General features: G+C 33.1%; 3 protein-coding genes across 3 annotated transcripts; 1 reads left to right on the forward strand and 2 right to left on the reverse strand.

Moving 5' to 3' along the window:
• Positions 1–845: 845 nt before the first annotated feature.
• LOC105121990 (uncharacterized) lies at positions 846–3,929 on the forward strand. Its single transcript, XM_011020884.1, has 2 exons — positions 846–1,697; positions 3,382–3,929. Exons 1-2 carry the CDS (start codon positions 1,255–1,257, stop codon positions 3,626–3,628), a joined length of 690 nt encoding a protein of 229 aa, XP_011019186.1. The 5' UTR covers positions 846–1,254; the 3' UTR covers positions 3,629–3,929.
• Positions 3,930–4,327: 398 nt separating this feature from the next.
• Positions 4,328–8,423, reverse strand: LOC105121991 (probable serine/threonine-protein kinase At5g41260). The gene is made up of 10 exons (XM_011020885.1): positions 8,001–8,423; positions 7,688–7,908; positions 7,437–7,572; positions 7,043–7,176; positions 6,845–6,950; positions 6,572–6,657; positions 6,228–6,416; positions 5,927–6,091; positions 5,278–5,391; positions 4,328–4,742 (listed from the first exon to the last, which is right to left on the reverse strand). Exons 1-10 carry the CDS (start codon positions 8,080–8,082, stop codon positions 4,500–4,502), a joined length of 1,476 nt encoding a protein of 491 aa, XP_011019187.1. The 5' UTR covers positions 8,083–8,423; the 3' UTR covers positions 4,328–4,499.
• A 7,887-nt stretch (positions 8,424–16,310) lies between these two features.
• LOC105121992 (phosphatidylinositol:ceramide inositolphosphotransferase 1-like) lies at positions 16,311–21,032 on the reverse strand. The gene is made up of 13 exons (XM_011020886.1): positions 20,867–21,032; positions 20,409–20,746; positions 20,228–20,317; positions 19,550–19,636; positions 19,403–19,471; positions 18,411–18,491; positions 18,119–18,190; positions 17,873–17,933; positions 17,687–17,789; positions 17,301–17,396; positions 17,151–17,197; positions 16,927–17,051; positions 16,311–16,822 (listed from the first exon to the last, which is right to left on the reverse strand). The coding sequence occupies exons 2-13, from the start codon at positions 20,439–20,441 to the stop codon at positions 16,739–16,741; spliced, it is 948 nt and encodes a 315-aa protein (XP_011019188.1). The 5' UTR covers positions 20,442–20,746; positions 20,867–21,032; the 3' UTR covers positions 16,311–16,738.
• Between the last annotated feature and the right edge of the window lie 935 nt (positions 21,033–21,967).

Raw genomic sequence — 21,967 nt, forward strand, 5'->3', positions numbered from 1 at the left:
GGTGCTCATGTTAGAAGAAAACGGTACGTGCATCCGATACATGACAGGTTGATCTTGCACATCACAGTAACTTGATTCCATCAAACCGTACCAAATACATAGTGGACCTAGATTCCGTTACGCCAAATCTTCCGACATGAATTTTAAATAAACCTGAATCGGTTCAACAACTATAAATATATTTTCAATATAATCCCCTAACTAGTAAATTTATCAATCGGACCCATCGCAGATATTTCCTTAATTGGACCCTACCACTAAGCGATGTCAGCTTATGCAGCTGAAATACATGCACATAGAAAATGCTAGTATCACACCCCTCTATACCCACTTTCATGATTATTTAGATTTTTTATTCGATATGACTATGAAAGATTATAAGAATATGCTTTTTTCGACAGAGATAGAGTACAAAACCTTAACAATTACCTCCACTAATTAAAGATTTAAGAGGCTGTTAATTTTTGTGTTTCAAAATATTTAAAAAAAAATTCAATTTTTTAATTTTTTTCTTTACTTCAAATTATTTTTATATATTTTTTAAATTAATAAATTCTTTAAAAAACAATCATTATCACAATTAAAAAAATAAGTAAATCCATTATAATGCTGTAGATAAAAGATGCTTGATAACGTTTAAGGGGTTCGGTAGTGGCTAATGATAACGTTTAACGACATATATAAGCTGGTAACGGCAGGACCCCGTCAATAGATGGGAGATACCATCGATAAGATCAGTAGTTGGGGGACTAGAATGAGAATCTATTAATGGTTGGAGTGCTAATTTAAATTTTTCCCTTTTATTCGAGTCGCGTAGCGCCACTTAATTATCATAAAACGAAAATAATAAATCTCCTTGCAAATTCTCTGCACACCCACTTCACGTCCCTTGTCTCTGTAGTAGCTTTGCAGTTTGTCTGAGGTCCAAACCACAAGTTCTGTACGAACAAAAGCACACCAGTGTTTCGTCTCTGTGAGCTTAAAAGGACAACCTTCTGTCTTATTATTACATCCTCTGATAATGATAATCAACATAAATAAGTCTCCTACCTCTGTAATTGCTGGCTTTATTTCTTTTCTTGCAAATTATTGATTTTGGTGACGTTAATGAGTTGCAGCTGTTGTTGTCACCTAATCCAAGAATACCCACTTCATCGAATCCTTTGAATTTATGTCGAACTCCTTAAAAACCATCCAAAAAGTTGCCAAATTTATACTCCATCTTTTGACTGTTTCTGTGTCTCAATCTTTAAAATGTCAGTTCATGAAATGTCCCACCTGGATTTAGAGCAAGGGACACACCAGCGCTCCGTTGCTGGAAGTGATATCAGTTCTTTTTCTGATGCAGAAAATGGGTCTTGCTACTCTCAGTTCTATTCAACCACTGCTGGGTCTTATGATGATTACAGTTTTGCCTGTGTCTCTGAACTTGAGGGCATAGACGGTGTGGTTTTGGATTCTAGGAGGGTGTCTTCAGTGTCTGATTGTTCAGTGGAGGTGGAGATTGAGAATAAGGTACCTGAAATAAAGGTGCATTTGAGTAAAGTGGAGAGAGATTGTAGGATTTGCCATCTGGGTTTGGAGAGTAACAGTCATGAATCGGGCGTTCCTATTGAATTGGGTTGCTCTTGTAAGAATGATTTAGCTGCTGCTCATAAACAGTGTGCAGAAGCTTGGTTCAGGATTAGGGGAAACAAGTAAGTACAAGGTTGAATTCTGGTTTTTGTTTTATATGGTTAATTATACTTTGCCGTTTTGTTTTGTTTTGTTTTTTGAATATTTATTCGCGGTGTTGGTACGATGGCTAAAATTTTGGATTATGTTTAATTTTCTTTGTTTGTGAGAAATGGTAAATATCGACTTTGTGCTTCTTAGTAGTATTATCAAAGTTGCCTGATGAGTTCTGTAAAGTGTAAATGATGCACTAAAGCGGGATTTCGTGAAGGGATAATAGTAACTATTTTTCACCAAAGAGGACAAGGGGTTCAGTGGTTGAGGATTTTGGATATTAGATTGCTGCCTGCTTAGTTTATGGGATACGAAGCATAATGTGGAAGTTAAGAATTATGATGAATGAAAGGGAAAGTGGAAGGAGATTCTGTTTATTTACAAGTTGAAAGAGTACAGCTTTAAGACACCAGTCCCAATGAAATGTCTAGCTACACCGACAATTTCTTGCCAATCTTTACTTTTTTGAAGTCTAGGAATCTAAATAATGCTCCTTTCTGAATCTCCTCCTCTTGTTGATACCTAGATTAAAGATAATTACTTGTGGGTGCGCTACTTAGTATTTGTATTTGTATAATCGCTAATGCAGATTCCTTCCTTTCCTCTTCGTCTGATGTGGTTAGCAACAAATGATAATTGACGTCACAAGATAATATTTATGCATCATAGTATTCTGAATGACGGTAGAAATCCCCTGATATCTGTGAATCTTAAAACTCACGGTTGCATTTCACAGTCAGTGTTTATCTGTCACTCGTGTCTATATCAGGCAAATTGGTCGATACCATACCCCGAAAACATGGTCAATTGGATTATCTTGGTTTCCGCTTTAACACATTTATGTCTAAACATATTAGACGTGGACAGTTGATTGGTGTGCTCGTGGATTTAACATTGCTTAAATTTCTGGCTAGAACTTAGAACAACCTGGTAAAACTGAACATTCGAAACTGTTAATTCAAGCACCAACATGTGATTGTTGATGCATGCATTTAGTGGTTGCAAGGATCTTCTGTTGATCTTACTTCTCCTTGCTGGAATACTGTTAAATGGTGTAAAAAAAACCTGTGTGCAGGAACAAGTGACGGGATCTGGCAATTGTGGAGGTTCAATATAAATTATCCATTATTTGATAGTAATACAGTGGTATCTCTAGTCCTTAATCTATCACCAAATTCTTTGTTTGTCAATCGCAATAGGTATTCTTTATGCTTTGAATTTGAGGCTTTAACTGTAAATGTGTTCCTGGGTAAAATTTCAAAAATCACTGTTCTGTCGACATATGATTTTGAAATCTCTCTCTTTCATTTCTGGTGTCTCTTTTACCTGGTATTCTAGTTTGCAGTTAGCCAGCTAGCCTCCTTTTATCTGGACCAGGCATCTATTTGTTGCCAGTTGTTCTAAGCCTTCTGCTGTTGTACTCGCTGAACAGATGAACTACATGAGCTATATTCCTTTTAGGGCTTGCCGTAATCCATATTACATGATCAATTAGCAGTATTTATTTGCATGTAACTTTCATTTCAAATCCCTAATCTGTGGCAACTATCATGGCTTGTCTAATTAGTTCCTTTTGTCATGAAAATTAGTCTCGTATATGTTCTGGTATTTATCTCTCACCTTTATTTATTTAGTTCACTTGGTATGTACCAGGACCTGTGAGATTTGTCATTCGATTGCACGCAATGTTGTTTTAGCAATTGACATAGAATCAATCGAGCATTTGAATGAGACAAACAATGGCATGGATACCGCTACAACAGCAGTCTCAGCATCAATTCCCACTGCAGAAACTAGAAGCTTTTGGCAAGGCCACCGCTTCCTGAATTTCTTGCTTGCTTGTGTAGTATTTGCTTTTGTACTGTCATGGCTCTTTCACTTCAATGTGCCATCCTCGTAAACTTCTGTAGAAGAGGGTTGAGAGAATAGGAAAAGGAAATAACTTTAGAGGAAAGCCGAAGTAATCTAGAAGAGTTTGCAGAGATTGTTGTGTGATGAGTGAGGAAGACTTCAGTGCTTCATGTGGTTTTATAGGCAATCATAACATTTTCCTTTAATACGCGTAGGAGTTATGTTGATCTATATACTTACAATGATATTTTCCAGAGCTTTGACAGCCTTGAAAATTATTCGTAGGTGTCCTGATGCTGGGTCGATTCATAGCTCTGCCTTGAAAAATATTTATAGGTGTTTGGAGGTTGTTATTTTTATGGTCAAGTTTTTCTTTATAATGCCTCGTACTATGCTGTTATTTTTATGGTTAAGTTTTTCTTTTTAATGCCTCGTACTATGGAGATATAGTTATGTCCATGACAGACATTCCCAAATCCCATTTTGATTTTGTTAGGAAATTTTGATCAGATTTCCCGCTTACAGCATTTTGAAGATCCAGCAACCACGAAAATGTTTGTCTCTCTTATTTTAATTCAAGTCTTGGCCACAGTTATTCTTTTTATGTTCCCCCAAAATGGTCATGAATAGGGTTCAAGAATGATCGGATTCCAAGACTGACGTGTTAAATGGGCCTGCCTTGAGGAAAATCGCAGTGATGTGTTCCCGATGAATCTCGCATTGCACTAATCAACTATTGAACACATGATTAAAGAACTGAACTGCAGAAGCATAATTTATCCACTCAAACAAAAATAATTGAAGAATACTGTAATTTTGACACAAGGTCAAAATATGGATGTAGAAAATGAGAAGCAAGAATACATACATGAGCCTACACAAAATTATCAAAATAGTGAATAAAAAAAGACCTATACACTTCAGTTTTTGTTTCTTTTGGCTTCCAAGTTTGTGCCATCTTTGAGTGTTTCCTGTGCATCAGTCTCCATTCCAAGGCTGAAAAGGCAAGCTGCTTGAAGGTACGAGGCAGTGGACCACTCAGGAGACACCACTTGGGCTTGCATAGCATCACCTAGAGCTTCTTGTGGCATGTCACTCATTAAGTAAGATAAGCAACGCCTAGCATATACAGTTGGTGACACCATGGTTCCGCCATCGATGAACTGCAAAAGACAGAGGAAAACTTACTCTCCTTTCACAAGCCAACATAAAGTTCTATTGCCATCAGGATGCAGAGGATAAGCTCAAACCCATATTTTATAAGAAGAAGATTCAATGCTAACAATAAATCTGTGGAAGAGGCTCGATTTAGTGGTGCTATCCTGCTAGCAGCAAACTGTACAAGGTATTAAGAGCTTTGGCAAGAACAATTTATTTCCCTAACTTGATGTACGCACTATTAAAATTTTATCAAGGGATAAGATTTATCTCTTGTTCTTTGTTCATAAAATATAGTTCTTCATGTCTGTAAGCAATCCAATAGAAAATTTTCTTCTCTAACTATAGACAAAATGACACTAACTTATCAATGACGAATTATAACGGTGATATATAGTGTCAGTTTCTATGGGTAGTCTTATCTAATTTATAGCTACAGAATATGAACTAATTTATCGTGTTGGGTTGATTGTAACTATATAAGAAAATAAACCATCCCAAACCACAGATTTCAGATTCGACATAACAAGGGAAACTCACTTGAGTGTAGCAATCAATGGCAGTCGCAAAATCCTTTGCTCGAAAAGCAGTATCTCCATGCTTCTTAGAATTCAGGGTCTCTTGCATTTGATTAGTCCACATTTGGAAAGAAAGCTGCAAGGAAAGAGGAAGACAATTAAGAGCTAAGCAAACATTTAAAAAACAGGTTAATTCATGGGGCCAGAGCAACATAATAAGACTTCCTCCCCAAAGGGCCCTGGTATCTAGTTCCTAGGATGAAATTTTTAGATCCAGACACAAAATAAAAAAAGGTTTAAGAGCAGTAGACATGGTTTTTAATTGACAGGTAGACAAACTAACGTTTTTTTCATTTTTTGAGTATGGAAAAACTAACAGTTAGACCATGAGATAATAGGACTTTGTTCTGGCCTTAAAGGGCATAGTTATGACTATTACAAGGCAAAGTGGCATGACTCAAAACAAAAACAATTCATTTATCTATTTGTTTTATTTTTATTGCAATGAAATGCGGAAACTACTCAAATTTCCTTTTCCTTCAGCTCGCTCACTCTTGATATGCATGTGACACGGACTGCTAATGTTGCTATTTTATTGATTTGGGCGTCAATATGGTTACATTTTTAAGTAACAAAAATAAAACATCAATTACAAACAAGAGATGGCAAACCTCATTGGCAATCCCCTCATCGTCCTTGTATCCAATCTTTTCCAGTATTTCATGTATAGCAGTGAGATCTGTTCTCAAGCATGCCTCACCAAAAGGAGTCAATGACAATGGCTGAGTTGATGATGCAGTTTCTGGTCGGATGCCCATTAAAACATATGACGGGACCTGCTAAAACAATATTTGATAAGAAAAAAGGCGTATTTACAAACTTTTCAACCCAGCAGAAGCAGGCCTAATTTTAAGAAAACTATGCCTGCCTTTCTCCGAGAAGACATACAGCAAAGCCAACTATTTTATATACCTCTGTTTCTTTTTGAAGTGACATGAGTGCAGTGACAAGGGATTTAGCATTTGGCCTTTCACGAGCTTCATACTGCAAACAACGCGAAGCTAATCTAACCAACTCTGTTCCATCATCTTTTGAAAAATGGCCTTCTAGAGCAGAATCCATCAACATCAGGAAATTTTTGCCACGAATCAGGTCAAGTGCCTAAAAAGAAGACAGGCAGTGGAGGAAATCCTCAAGTTTTTTATGCTTAAATGACCATCAATCACAATGCGAATAACAATAGTTCATCTGTACTACAAGGGACCAAGACACCAATAAGATGGGTTATTACAGCATAAGAAAAGCAAATAACTTACATGACTTGGAGGAATATGTTTGCCACTCAGAAGATCCAACAACAAGGTTCCAAAGCTGTAAACTACACTTTCAGGTGTCACTCTACCTGCCAGGATAACGGAACAATTTTTATCATCAACCATTTCTAATAATTTAATCATTTTCAACCTTTTCCCTAGCCCTTGGTACCCAAAACTAATCAGATTGAGAGGTAACTGGTCCATTTATGTACGCAAAGGTCATATCAGTTTATAGTGATCATGAGTTCAGATGCAGACACGAACAGTCTTTACCAGTTCTCAGGTACTCTGGCGGGGTGAAAGCCAAATTTGTACTGTAACTTTTGCCATCACGACTATTCTTCATGAGGCCAAAGCAAGATAGCCTAGGATTACCATCCTGTCAACAGCTGGACCAAAATTAGGACCGACACAATGCAGTGGATGAACCAAGCACAGAGAAGATTCTACATCGCAGACAACCACACTTACCGTATCAAATAAGATCCTGTAGGCATTGAGATCATGATACAACGCCCTTCCTCTGCTCCCACAGTATTCCAGAGCTTGCGCCAAGTACAGAGCTACCCTCAACCTCATTGCCCATTTCATGGGCTGGCTCTCCCCTGTAATGACCCAATTATCAAGAATTCAAACAAAGAATACGAGGACGAAACCAGTTAAAGTTCATCAACTCTAACCCTAAATACCATTATATTCCCTGATCAAATCTGATCAACTAATTTTCAATGTTGGGAATTTTTGGCTAACATCAGGAAAAGGCAAAAAGGGTCTCCTAGCAATAAACAAACAATAAGAGATGAAAGGAAAGAATTTCAACAGCCAAAACAAATACATTAAAATTCAAAAGAAAAGAAGTGCTCACAGTGAAAAAGATGCTTAGCAAGGGTTTCATGATGCATGAACTCAGCAACTAGCAGCCTCTCCTCTCCTTCACAGCAACATCCTATCAAATTCGCCAATCTCTCACTCCTTAAACTCCCCACTGTTCTCGCTTCCTCCTAAATTACATTTTTACCAAATCCATTTTCAACTTAAGAGTATATTAATGACTTCTCACAATTTCAACAAAACATAAAGAAATCATTTAAAAAAAAAATGTTAAAATGAACGTACGAGGAATTGGCGAGAATCAGGCCAGGCGAGTCGGTTAAATCGTTTAACAGCGATCCAACGGTCATTGTCTAGTTTCCCTTTGTAAACAACGTTCGGAGCTTTTTCACCATGTTCCGATACTATGTTGTCCGAAGAGAACCCAGACGTGGCTGCTTTCAGCTGTTCGAAACTGAACTCGGTGAAACTCGGGAATGCATTTCTGTCACTTTTGCCCCCGTTTTCTGCACCGAATGACAATATTACCCCAACCATTACCCCCCATTTACAAAAAAAATAAAAAACACAGACGGAGAAGAGACGGGGCTTGAATTACCGAGATCGGAGGATTCGAGGACTGAAGCCTTAAGGTGAGACTGGAACCAGCAGAGAGAGAATTTCGAGCAGCGGGCTCCCATTGATTAGAGCGAGGGGAACAAAAAAGAAATGAAAATGATCAGACGGTGACGAGAGAAAGTGAATCAAACGGTTTGCATCACTTCTGGTGCTGATCCTTGTCTACAAGTTACTGGAAGTGGTCGAATGCTACTTCACAGAAGGGGGAGAAAGCGGGTTGTTGAGGATCCCAAGTTTTTATTGAAGCCAGCAAGCTTTAGGCTTTAGCTACTTGTGTTGTGTGTATTTTGGGCAATAAATTGCTAAGGGCCTTTCAGGTTTCAGCTTCTGCCTTTTTCAGCAACCTCTGTCTCCCCATTCCTCGCTCTCTCTCGTTTTCAAATTTTCTGTTTTTTTGTGGTAAAAACTTTGGACGGTGTTTGAAGGGGTGTTTTGGGTTTTTGTGCTTTAATTAATTAATTAATAAAAAATTAAAAAATATAGTAAAGGTTATTTTTTAAAATATTTTTAATTTATAAATTTATCAAAATAATATTTTTATGATTTTTAAAAAATATTCTAAATATCAACATATTAAACAAATAATCTAAAAAAATAAAAATGTAATAATTTTCTTCAAAACAAAATTAAAACACAAAAAAAACATGCTAGCCGTTATTTATTTCTATATGATTGCTCAAAGCTTAAAAACTAGCATTTTTCAGAGTAAAGTGTATTTTTGCCTTTATAGATTCAGCAATGTTCTACTTCTACTCCCACAATCTTCATTTCTCAATTTTGTCCTTCTAATTTTTGTAAAGTTATTTTTTCTTGTTTTTCTCTCTTTTTCCTCTCAAATACCCATATATGTTATGCTGTAGTTTCTCAACTTAAAGATTTAAAGAAAATGAGAGAACCTGAAAACCAAATCCAAGTTGAGGGTAATTGGGAGCTTTCTGGAAACTAGAAGGTTGAGGTGGCAGGCTGATCCGATTGAAATTACGGGTCGACGTCGTTGAAATCTAATTGTGCGCATGGAATTATAATTTAGCTTGATGAGACCTGGTATTTGACAGGGAATTTATGTGTTAATTAATTTGAGATTAGCTGTTGTGTTTGGTCCCTGTCGTTGTGTCTTATTGAGGAACCTTAATTGACAAGGACTCTGTCTCTCTCTGTTTTTTGTTGAATTGAATCTTGCAGATCCGTTATATTTTTCTAGAGAGCCCATCTTCTTGTTCTTCATAGGCTAACTTATTATTCTTCAAAATATAGTCTCTTTTTTTATTCGAATGATTAGTAATAGTAAATTGTTTGTTTGCGTTTTGACAAGTTCAAACTGGGAATTATTCATATTAATCCCTAGTTTCATTTGGGGGTCGACAAACCTGTAGTCAAATCTCATCCGCGTATTGTTAGTTTAATTAGAACACGTTTACTTTTTCATTTCAAAAAAGAATTGAAAATTATTATTTTTTCGTTATCTTAAATTAACAAAAAATTTATGTGTACTAATGTTAAAAATATATTCTTAAAAAATATTATTTTAAGAAAAAAACATTATGATAAACTACTACTACAATACCAAATAGTGTTGTAATATTGTGATTAAGTTAATTATAATAATATTTGTTTATTAAATAATGAATTTGAATATGGTGAGTGATGTCAAAGGTTCATTCCTTTGAACGGAGGGAATGGAAAAGCCATGTGATCGCCTGAAAATGAAGGAAAATCTTATACGTAAAAAGCAAGTGTTCCTTTAATCCGTTGCCGTTTGATAGATTACCACGGTAGGGTTTATGTTCCATGGGTGCTTATCCAAGAAAAAACTTGATCAATGGGAAAAGGTTGCTGACTTTTTAAAATTATTTATTTTGCACTCTTCTCCATCGATGATAACTTAGTTATCAAGTAGTGTCTGAATCATTAGCTACTGAGTAGGGTTTTTATTTTTTTGGATTTTGTGCAACAGAATTAAATTATTTTAAAATTATATTTTAAATAAGTCATTTATACTTAACTGTTACACTCGTAAGAAATTAATATAGAAGAATACATTTAATTATTAACTACACTTTATATTAGAGTATATTTAATATTTTAGCGGCGGACATTTTTTAAAATAATTTTGTGTTTAGAAATATATTAAAATAATATTTTTTTATTTTTAAAGATTTATTTTTAATATCAACACTTTAAAATAATTTAAAAATACTAAAAATAATATTTTTAAATAAATAAATCAACTTTTAAACAACAGGATTTTAATCATCATCTATTCTTTATTCTAGCAACACCTGGAAGAATAGTGGTGTATAACTTTAGAAGGTGGTATATAAAAATGATTACAAAAAATTAAAAAATAAATTTAAAATAAATTAAATTATTTTTTTCAAAATTACAGCCAAAAAAACAATCACCGACAAAAAAGTACAGTGGATTAGTAACAACGCCATGAACAGAGAACCTCAGCATGCCATTTCTAGCCATTGACCAAATTTATTCCATCCCTCATGGCTTTCCCTTATTTTCTTACGTATTGAAGGATTGGCCTTTTGTTTTATGTTATAGAGATTCTAAAAAATGGCCTGCATTTCCATCCGTCCAGCCTGAGAAGATTAACCTCTTTTTTCCCTTCTTCGGCGGCATTACAACCAGCCTGAAAATTGAAGATGATTTAAGCTTCAAGGATCAAAACAGAACAATCCATCACAGGTCAAAAAACAAGCTATGCCGTGTTTCCTCGCTGCATATTTTTTAATGCGGGCTAGAAATCTTTAAACTCGAGCCTTGTTCTCCCTTTGCACTTGCATTCTCTACTGGATCTGAAGCATGCTAGCTTTTGATCACACACTGATCATCATTCAATAAGGATAACAACAGGAAAAGAGAAGAGCAAAGCAATCCTTTTGTCTGACAGTTGGAGTTATTATTTGCACCACCCATTTAGGGCTCAAGAGGACCCCTCCCCCCTTCTTTTTTACAAGGAAAAGAAAGAGCATGTAAAGAGAGAGAGTGGTTCATACAGACATGCCTCAGTGATGATGGCGCATCACTCGCCTTACATAGCTAGACGGACCATTGGTCTCTCTCCCTCTTTATTGACTAAGTTTCCAAAGCTTAATTTGCGCCGGCATCACGTTCTGGGCATAGATAGTGGTGGGGCAATGAGTGCCTATCATACTACCATATTATAAGGTGAGTAAGCATGGGGCCAAGCTCATTTGCTGTCAAGAGCAACAAAAACACACTTGAAAGAGCCCACATGGGCAACAAGATCAAATTGCGCTACAGCCCATGTCCTTGAATCATTAAGAATGCATCAAGGAACAAGATGGGCGAACCTCGAATTCATGAATTTGCTTATCTCCGTGGCTCCTTTCACGTCCACAAGAGGCGTCATGAAAGCTATAACCTCAACACAAGAACATATTTAGAAACGTGGTTGACAAATATGACCTAAGTCTGCTTATTTGTCTTACACAGACTTATGTTGTTTGTTTGGTAATGTGGCTGTAAGTGAGATTCACCCATAATCATATATAATATTATTTACTTTAAAATTCATTTTTATTTTTTTTATGTTGTTTGTTTGGTAATGTGACTGTAGGTGAGATTCACCCATAATCATATATAATATTATTTGATAAAAAAAAATATTCTTCACTAATAAAAATCATTAAAATTCAAGATGAGATTGTAGATTTTGAAAAATCAGTATTTGGCTGTTTCTCGTGGGATAAGAAGCTGTCTAGTGGAGTCATGTTCTATTGTATAGTATAAGTGAATTTTAATTCACTAGCATTGTTCACTAATCTTAAATCAGTTTTTTTCTTTACAAAACCAGTGCGAGTGAATTAATTCACTTTTACTGTTCATATAAAAAGTTTTTTTTTTTTTCGAAAACCAATACAGTTAAGTGATTTCATTAGTATTATTCACGTGAACATGAACAATATTTTTTAAAAAAAATTAGTTTAAAGTGAATTAAATTTACTCGTACTGTAATCTCAATTTTATTACTGATAATATTTTACTTAATATTATTGCACGCTTAAAAAAGCATGAATCTGTACTTCTTATCGAATGAATTTTATATGTAATGAAATTAAAAAAAATTTTAAAAAAATGAGTTTTACTTGAAAAATTAGTATTTAATATTATTTAATAACATCACATAAATTAAAAGGATATCGCATGATGACGTAACATTTGTAGAATTTGATCGCAATTCTAATTATGTTCTTGTCGGGTCTAATCCAATTTAAAAAAATCAGTTTTTTTATTTTAATTGTGTTTTATTTATTCTTATTGTTCATATAAAAAGTGTATTTTTTTTCTGAAAACCAATACAGTTAAGTGATTTTATTGGTATTATTCACGTGAATATGAACAATATTTTTTTAAAAAAATTAGTTTAAAGTGAATTAAATTTACTCGTACTGTAATCTCAATTTTATTACTGATAATATTTTACTTAATATTATTGCACGCTTAAAAAATCATGAATCTGTACTTCTTATCGAATGAATTTTGTATATAATGAAATTATAAATTTTTTAAAAAAAATGAGTTTTACTTGAAAAACTAGTATTTAATATTATTTAATAACACCACATAAATTAAAAGGATATCGCATGATGACGTAACATTTGTAGAATTTGATCGCAATTCCAATTATGTTCTTGCCGGGTCTAACGGGTCTGATCCAATTAAAAAAATTCAGTTTTTTTATTTTAATTGTGTTTTATTCAAAAAATTAGAAGAAGATAACTTGATGATGTAATAAAAATTCAGTTTTTATTGTTGCGTGCTCAAGAAACCATGAAAAATTATAGTCATTGTTGGATAGATTTCATATGTGATGACATTACATATAGTTTAATGGAATAATAAAAAATATTTGATATCAATATTATTTATTTCATGATATAATAATAGTAGTTAAATCTATAATATTTAAATTAAAAATATTTTTAATTATTTTATAACCTCAATTTGAAAAATATTTTTTTAACCAAACACATTAAACAACTTTTTGTTCAACCTCAATTTCAATCATAGTTTTAACTGAATATATATTTTTCCAAACCAACTTCAAGTAAAAGTACTTTTTATAAAATAACTTTTTTAAAACCACAACAACAATAACAACTTTTCACTTACTGCACTTTGCCGCTGATTGCTGACTAATTCAATTTTTTTAACTTAAAAATAAATATTGAAACATTGCTAGCATGTTTTGAAGTATAAAAGAGATTTTTTGATTGAGTCATAAATCATATGGGTCTAATAAGATTGTCTAATTTAATTATTTGACAAAAAACAATGAAAAATAAATGTATTGAATCTAAAAAAAAAGTGATGATGATGACCAAAAAAATAAAAAAAATATTGCTATAAAAAAAATTATGAAGTTGAATTCCAAAACAATTTAATGTTAAAGGATAAAATTAAAAAATAACAAAAAACATATTGAGTCAATCTAAGTTAAGCATGGCAAACTCGCATCTCGGATCATAAAACAGGGTCATCCTTAAAAAAAACAAATAATTAAATAATAAAAATTAATTTTTAATAAAATCAATGTTGAATGATAAAATCATAAATGAAAATCAATGTAAAAAATATTAAAAAAATTGATGTCAATTATGGTTAACATTTTGTACCTTTAACCTAGATTATGAGACCAAAAAAATTATAGACCCCAATCCTCAACAATCTAATGTTGAATAATGAGATTCAAAATACAAAAATTAATTTTTAAAAAACAAATCCAAAGCAAAAGGGAATTAAAATAATGAGGACCATATTTGACATAAAAATAAAATGATGTAAAAGGTCTGAGACAATTCAAGTTAACATGAAAATTCATGACACGAGTCATGAGGCTGGCTATCCACATGGAAAGAAAATTTGAGGAAAAAAAAACAAGAAGTTGAATCTTCAATAATATCGATACATTGAATGATGAAATTAAAAAAACAATTAATGCAAAAAAAGATTAAAAAACCAATATTAATCCGAGTTAACATTTTATACTTGTGACCCAAGTCATGAAATCAAGATCACCACACTGGAGAAAAAAAATACAAAACTCAATTCTCAATCAAAACAATATTGAAGAATAAAATTTAAAAAAATATTTTTTTAAAAAAATATAGAGATCAAATTTGACATAAGAATAAAATGATGAAGGGTAAATGTTTTAAAAAAAAATCAATTAAGAGAAGGGATGAAATTGAAAAGAAAAAAACAATTAAAAAAAAAAGATTCAAAACAATTAAATAGCAGTAAAAAGAATAAAAACTACAATTAAAATTTAAAAAAAATGAGAGGACAACTATTTATTTTGGTTGGACCGATGTGAATCCTAAAAAGATAAGAGAAAAGAAAGGGGAAGAAGAAAAATTTACGTCAGCGTTGAACCATAGTTTTAACATCACACGTGTTATTTTATTGAATGCACCACTGCTCGATCCTTTTAAATGACATTACAATTAGAAGTTTTTGGCCATTAGAAAATATTGCTCGCGTTGGCTAAAGAGCATAAACGACTCTCACCTGTTGACATATGCAAGCATGCCTTACATGCACTAATTATCTTTTTTAAAATAGTATTTTATATTTATTAAAATATTAAATTACCTTTTGTATTTTAACAAAAAAAAGAAAAGAAAAGAAAAGGATGAAAAAAACACCTTTATTGATTTAATAATTTTGTGATTTAACAAGTAATTAAATTTTTTTGTTGTTGTCTTAGAATAATAAAAATACTAAAAAGCTCATATAGGGTAGTTTTTATATTATTTTTTAAAAAAAATAACTAAGTTATTTTACTATATAAAAAATTAATTTACCCTTCATCAATTTAATAATAATTAATAGAACATAAAAAAAATATTATATTACTTCCTAATCAAGCTATCAATCAACAACAGTAAAAATCTGTATTTATAATGAATTTAGTTTAATCCCCAAGAAAATCATAAAACGTTTTCCGCATCTGCATAGGTAGGTTGTTGATGCAGGCGCATGAAAAGCATCAACTAGGTGTGTGTGTGTGTGTTTTTTCTTTTGGCAGCAAGGATCTGCTTACATTTTCTAGAAAGCCATGAATAATACATTAAATAGCGATCAATTCTAATATTATTCCGTGCATCTTTGATTATATACTTGGAATTGATTTTTGTTTGATGATATAAAAAATCATTAATTTAATATATTTTTATTTTTGAATTAGGATTTGGCTGGAGAAGCGGTGGCTGTAGCTGAGATTACGATTTTAAAAAATTATAAATTATAACTTTTAAAAATAACACCTGTAATAATAATTTTTAAAGTATTACTAGATAGTAAAAACCAAAAAACCACAACTAAATTGATGATTCAGTAACCGACACTCAAACTGCAATACCACGTGGCTGCACAGTGCTTATCTCAACCAAGAAACCGTCGATGGTAAGGAACGGGAAACTGGTTTGAGCATGGAAGATTCTGTCGCCTAGTACAAACAAGGGGAAAGGTCCGGCATGTTCCGAGTCCCGACAAAAAACAAGCATGTGATGTAACGTGCTGTTTACATTTTAGATGGACACCTTGGCCAGTCAAAATTATGATTTTTTTTTAATGTATATTTTCTTTTAAAATATTTTTTATTTTAAAATATATTAAAATAACTTGGTTAATTTTTTGAATATTAACACATTAGAATCATAATAAAATACTAAAAAAATTAATATTTTTCAAGATAAAAATGCTTTAACAAAACCAATCCTACACACACATCAAATATTATTAAAATGCAGAGACAACGGGCATGCACATGTTTTTTTATCAAAACTATTTTTTTTGTTTTAAATTGATTTATTGATATTAAAAATAAATATTAAAAAATAAAAAATATTATTTTAATTTTTTTTCAAACAAAAAACCACTTTAAAAAACAAATTCAAATAAAAATAAACAAAAGCACCGTCATGTGTTCTTCACACTTCACAGGGTAGATCACTCCATTGATTTGCTTGTATACAATTTTTTTAAATGCTATGGGCGTCACCACAGCCAATAAAACACCAGGAGGGCTCTAAACCCACATCTAAGACGCCACTATTTACATCAATCTATCCTAGATATTGATATCTCCACATAGGGAACTTTCTTCGCCCCTGTTTAAATCTCTTTATATTGGAGTTGGAATTTCAGCTCTAATCTGAGCGTTTCCAGAATTCTATACCAAATCAGATAGCAATATTCTATTCTCAGTAATGGCAATAATTTCGCCTATTTGATTAAGTGACAAAGGAACGGATCAAGAAATACAAGGCTCATTCCTTTAGTTCATTCACATTCGCAGTTAAATTCTAAACGAGAATAGCCTTCGGCTTTGCAAACAATTATATTCACATAGTTACATGCATAAGCACAGTGCAGGTGAGTTTCAAGGGCAACACAAGATGCGGGATGCTATCATAGGAACCAGGAAGATTACTACCATGATACATACTGATGCTAGTGAGGGATTTGTTTTAACCGTGAAAAGGAGGAGGACTGCCACCAGTATCAATGCACAACCCGTGTTTCATTCTCTCTAGAATACAAATCAAATGTACTAGCAGTCGTGGGAATAGAAGCTGACCCCAACAGCTACCAAATTTTTCCATCCATGGTCATCAAGATACGAGCAGCAGTTCCTGCAGCATTATAGCTGGCTGCTATGATAGCAGCCTCCTTCATCTATGCACCATTCATTGAAGTAGCATCAGCATGGACTAAATTGGCGTCGTCCAGAATCTTGCCATTGACTTGGGTTCTCTGCCTCTGGAAAGGATAAAAAGCATCACTATTAAGTACCAATTTATATCACATTTCAGTACCGCGCAGTTTCATGAAAAGAAGAAGAATTAATAGATTATTGACCATACCCTATCTGCAGGGTCTACTGAGTTCCCATTCAAGAGCTTGTGGTTCTCTTCTCTGGTCTTGCTATCCCTGTCTTTGTTACTTAATGGCAATAGGAGAGAAGCACCACCAGTCCGATCAGGTAGCTCTGCATTCAACAACTCAAAAGTTAGTATCATCACTCAATGATGCCCCAAGGAAAAGGTGTAAAGAAAAATTAGAACAAAAAATTAAAGGACAGCCTTACCTGGTAATTTCTTGTCTAGAAAGAATACCACCAAATTAACAGTGTACCTGGAAAGCATCAATTTCAGAGCCAAAATAAAAATCAGAGTGACATAACATTTGTTTTTTCTAATAGAAATAACAACTGCAGAATCAAAAAGATCATACATACCATGCTACAACAACATCAACAGTGTAATGCTTGCGTGATGCTATAATCAAAAAGCTCAGAACTACAGCAATCAGCCAACCTAACTGCTTTATACACCTACAAAAATGCTCCAAGACAATCTGAAATTAGGTGGGCTAGTAAGGGCATTTGATTGGCTAGAATTGTGTGCAATGTGAAACAAAAGGGAAGGGATGGTGCAGACTTGAGAAAACCAGACCACTTCTTGCACTATTCTCTAACCAGACTGCTATCACATAATCAAAAATCATAAGTTGATTCCCTGTTATCGACCAAGACCAAATTTTAAAATAGAAGGTGGGGGGGGCAAGCCAACTAGAAAAGTCTCTTTTTCCATCTGTGAGAAAATTTGAGAAGCCATATTATACCTTTTTGTGCCGTACTTCTGATATGTGAGAACAAAGACTAGAGTAAATATCATGTGTGATGAGAAAATCAAATCACCGCAACCATGTGTGATGCCCCGAGGAACTGCATGGTCAACAAACCAAATTAGCTCAAAAGATCATGGAAAATAACATAAAAAAGATCAAATTAAAACAATGGTTACTGACAATTAATTAAGAGTACTTCAAATAGACTTTGTGGATGTGGCAACCTGGCAAGTTTTGATCCCTGCGATTCAGAAGAGCTACCCAGTTATATATCTTGATTTGAAGCTCCAATTTTTAATTCAAATGAATGAAAAGGAAATGTTCAAACTAAAAGAGCAACTAGATTGATGTGTTCCATTCATGTAGTCTTTTTCATTTCTTTAAAATAGGAGGAGGAGGAGGAAATAGACATATTAGACATTCTACCTCACGACAATGATAATTTGGACCTGGAAGCTGGGTGGAATAGAATGTGATGATCCGGAGAAATTGAGAAGCCTAGAGAAGAAAAATAAGTCAGATAAACTGTCAGAAGGCATAGGGGAATTGCATATTCTCCTAAAACAATCTGCAAACCAAAGTGTTTTTAGTGCTAGCTTACAGGTTCCAAATAGCTATCTCAGTAATTTTCCGGGCATGGAATTTGTTTGTATATCATTTCAGGGCATAGAAGTTTCTCGACAAAAGAAAAGGAACTTAGAAATAGATTGGCACTTACAACTAGAAATGCAAGAACCCTGCACCAAACTAGAACTGTGTAGATCTTTTTGCTCTTGAGGATGAAAGGATGGAAAGTCCACTGCAACAGAACATATTCCCAATTAAGGTAAAAGAATAAAAAAATTTAGCTTTGAAGTCACTCAAGCAAAGCTGGAAATTAAAGAATAAGCACCACAAAAATGGGAAAAAAAATATAAATATGAATAAATAGATAAACAAAACAATGGGTAACTTCACAACTATTTTTTCTCAAGCATCGTTTCACCTATAATGTAAATAACCAAAAATGTTTATCAAGGTTCCTAGCAAGTGCAACCATTTAATAAAAGCTGCATGGGCATGACATTGAATAAGATATGGCTTCAGCGAGCTTGTTGAACTTAAATTCAACTTAGATAGGAAACAGCCCCACAATGAGTGAAAGATTATCAGAACCAGAGGAGATTTTAAAAATCATTTTCCTATCCATAAAATCATCAGATATGTAAGGTGGAAGATACTCAGAAGTATAACCAGACTCTAAACGAAGGATTTCTTCACCATGAGCATGTGATTTGAATATACTTTATTGATAAGAACTACTTCCCCACCAATCAACGCAAAAGCTTTTTCAAGAGTACAACAATGACAACACTATTACAGAATTCTAGGCATATGCGCGAGTTAAGTGTAGTTCGACTCCCAATAATAAACAATAAAGATCCCATGATTAAACTATTTAAGGCTTCACCTCTAATAAACAGTGTTACTATCCTGATGATTCTTATGATTCAAGAAATGGCAAAGCACATTTGAACTCCATGTGCATTTGATTTTATAATATAGGGATATATTAAATCCAGAAATCCTGATCACAAAGGAGGCAGGAATATAACCTATTGAAAAGAAGTTGTCAAGTAGGAAAGGTGGACAGGGAAAACGAGGTCAGAAAATTAAACAAGAAGTGGCAGTGGGATCAAAAGTGTAAGGGAAACTATACTGTAACCTTACCACAACAAAGGATAGAAAGACAGTGGTGAACAGCGTCTCACTAATGTATGCTTTATCTTGCCCAAGCTCCTGAATTATCAAACATGGTTAGACAATGGGAAAACGGGCATACCAGAAAAGGGAGAGAAATGGAATGCTAGCACCAACCGGAAGAAGAAAGAACCCAACATCCTGCAATATTGGCCCTGGGCGATGTAGATAATGAACTCCTCGGGCAGCCAAACCATGAATGTACTGTGGACAAAAACCATGCATTACAGATGTTAGGAGATAAACATCAAACTAGAATCAGAAGGCCAAAAAAATAAGATGGGGCAGTGCAAAAACACAAAAACTCAACCTAAAAATCTGATGGGACAGTGCATACAATTTAAGATATCCTAATAAGTAAAATCACATCACAAGTTGATTAAGATGACCATCGAACGCACTAGTAACACATGCCAGAATATGCAATTCAGCAACTCAAAGAAGCACACACTCTATTAGTGAAATCCCAAAAAAATTGTTAATATGGGAAAACAGATGGGGAATTTAACTTATGCTTGTGGTGTTTATTATTCTTTATTGAATTTAGCATGCGCTTATGCTAAAAGTATAAGTTTTCTCTCAAGGTGGGGCAAATGACGACAATAAACCTTTACCAGATCCTTCACCCTTTTTCACAGTCCTAAAAATCGAACTAACAAATTGACCAAAGAATTCAAACATTGAAGTCATTGAAGAAGAAAAACAAGAGAGTTAGGTAAAGGGATAGCAAACAACAACAATAATGATAATAATAATAATAATAATAATAAGAGAGAAAGTGAATTGAATTGAGACCTGAAAAATTAAACCTCCAAGAATGTATTTCCAATTATCTGCAAGTAAATTGATCTCTGTTGTCGTCTCTGCACATATTCTCTTCCATAACTTCACAAACCAAAACAAAACCATTTAATCGAAAATCAAATTCACGTATCATAGGAAGATTAAAAACATAAATAATTCAGAAAATAAAAACCTTGGAAGCCTCGCGACCAATGTAAAGACTCATCTTGCTGTTATTGGGTTTGTGTATGTTGGGTTTTAAGCACCAGTTCCATAATACCTCAGAACAAAGCTGTTAAGGTCAACATCATCATCATCATCATTATCATTCTCCTCAAAATCCAAACATAATCAAAAACCTCTACACTTTTCAACTTGAAATTCGAAACCTCTTCGGTTCTTCACCGATCGAGATCTCCACTGAAAGAGTGAAAAAATCAAATGACGAGTTTATAAGAGGAGGAAAATAAAAGTAAAAAGCCCTGTGCCTTTGGATGGATGTTTTCCTTTCCTTTCCTTTCCTTTCCTTTCCTTTCCTTTCCTTTCCTTTCCTTTCCTTTCCTTTCCTTTCCTTTCCTTTCCTTTCCTTTCCTTTCCTTTCCTTTCCTTTCCTTTCCTTTCCTTTCCTTTCCTTTCCTTTCCTTTCCTTTCCTTTTAATGGTGGCAAGTAGAGAGAGAGAGAGAGAACGCGAGGTGTACACGGAGAGACAGATTGACGAGAAAGAAACAGGAGAAAAGGGAGGGATTTATACTCTACTATTTTCAACTTTCAAGGTTAATAAAAATTGGAAGCCACTGCTTTTTAGTTAACAAGAGGGGGAGAGAGGGGCCCTTTTTTATGTGCGATGCGATCTTACTAGGAAATGAGAGAGATTTTCGACAGACATGTACATGTTAGAGAGACAGAAGAAGATTCATTAAAACCCACTCCAATCATTGCTTACCACGTGTATTTATTCAAGCCTTAATAATTTCCTCTAATTTCGTGCTCAAAACACAATTAATTAATTAATTAAAAACATTATTTTTTTGTTATCAAAAATCAAATCATTGAATTTATTTTAATACTATATTTATTTCATAGAATCTGGTATTATTGCTTGGGCAAATACATAGATAGTAGCTGTTTGAAGTGTTTTCTACAACTTGTTAGATATTTTTTTCAATAAAAAAAATAAATATATAGGCTTTTTGAGTGTTTTGTTGCATAAAAAAATCTTTAATATTGATTGAAAAGTTTTATATTTTAATAAATAAATTGAGAATCATTTGTGTAAATAAATAAATAAGTTATTGATGATAATTAAAAATAAAATTAAAAAAATTAAGATATATATATATATATATACATATCAAAATATTTAATCTCACAACATAAATTATTTATCTAGTTATATTTAATAAGATTAATTTTTAATTTAATCAAAATAATGCAAACAAGCATACATAAAATAAAAAATAGACTGGATAAAATAAAAAGAAAAGGGCATTGTATAAGTCTACATGTGTTATAAATATTATATACAAAAATATTTTTTTTATTTTTTAAAATTATCTATATAAAACTTAAAAATAATAATAAATAAATCAAAATAAATGTTGTAAAATATTAAATAAAAACCTTTATTAAAAAAGTTAAATAAAAAATAATAGAGAAGAAATATTACTTGAAGCATGAATAAAAAAATATATTTAAAAATGTGTATTAAAAGAATGTATCAATAAAAATAAAAAGTAGAATTATAATAAAAA

Source organism: Populus euphratica, unplaced genomic scaffold (genome assembly GCF_000495115.2).
Source record: "Populus euphratica unplaced genomic scaffold, PopEup_1.0 scaffold46.1, whole genome shotgun sequence".
Taxonomy (NCBI): Eukaryota; Viridiplantae; Streptophyta; class Magnoliopsida; order Malpighiales; family Salicaceae; genus Populus; species Populus euphratica.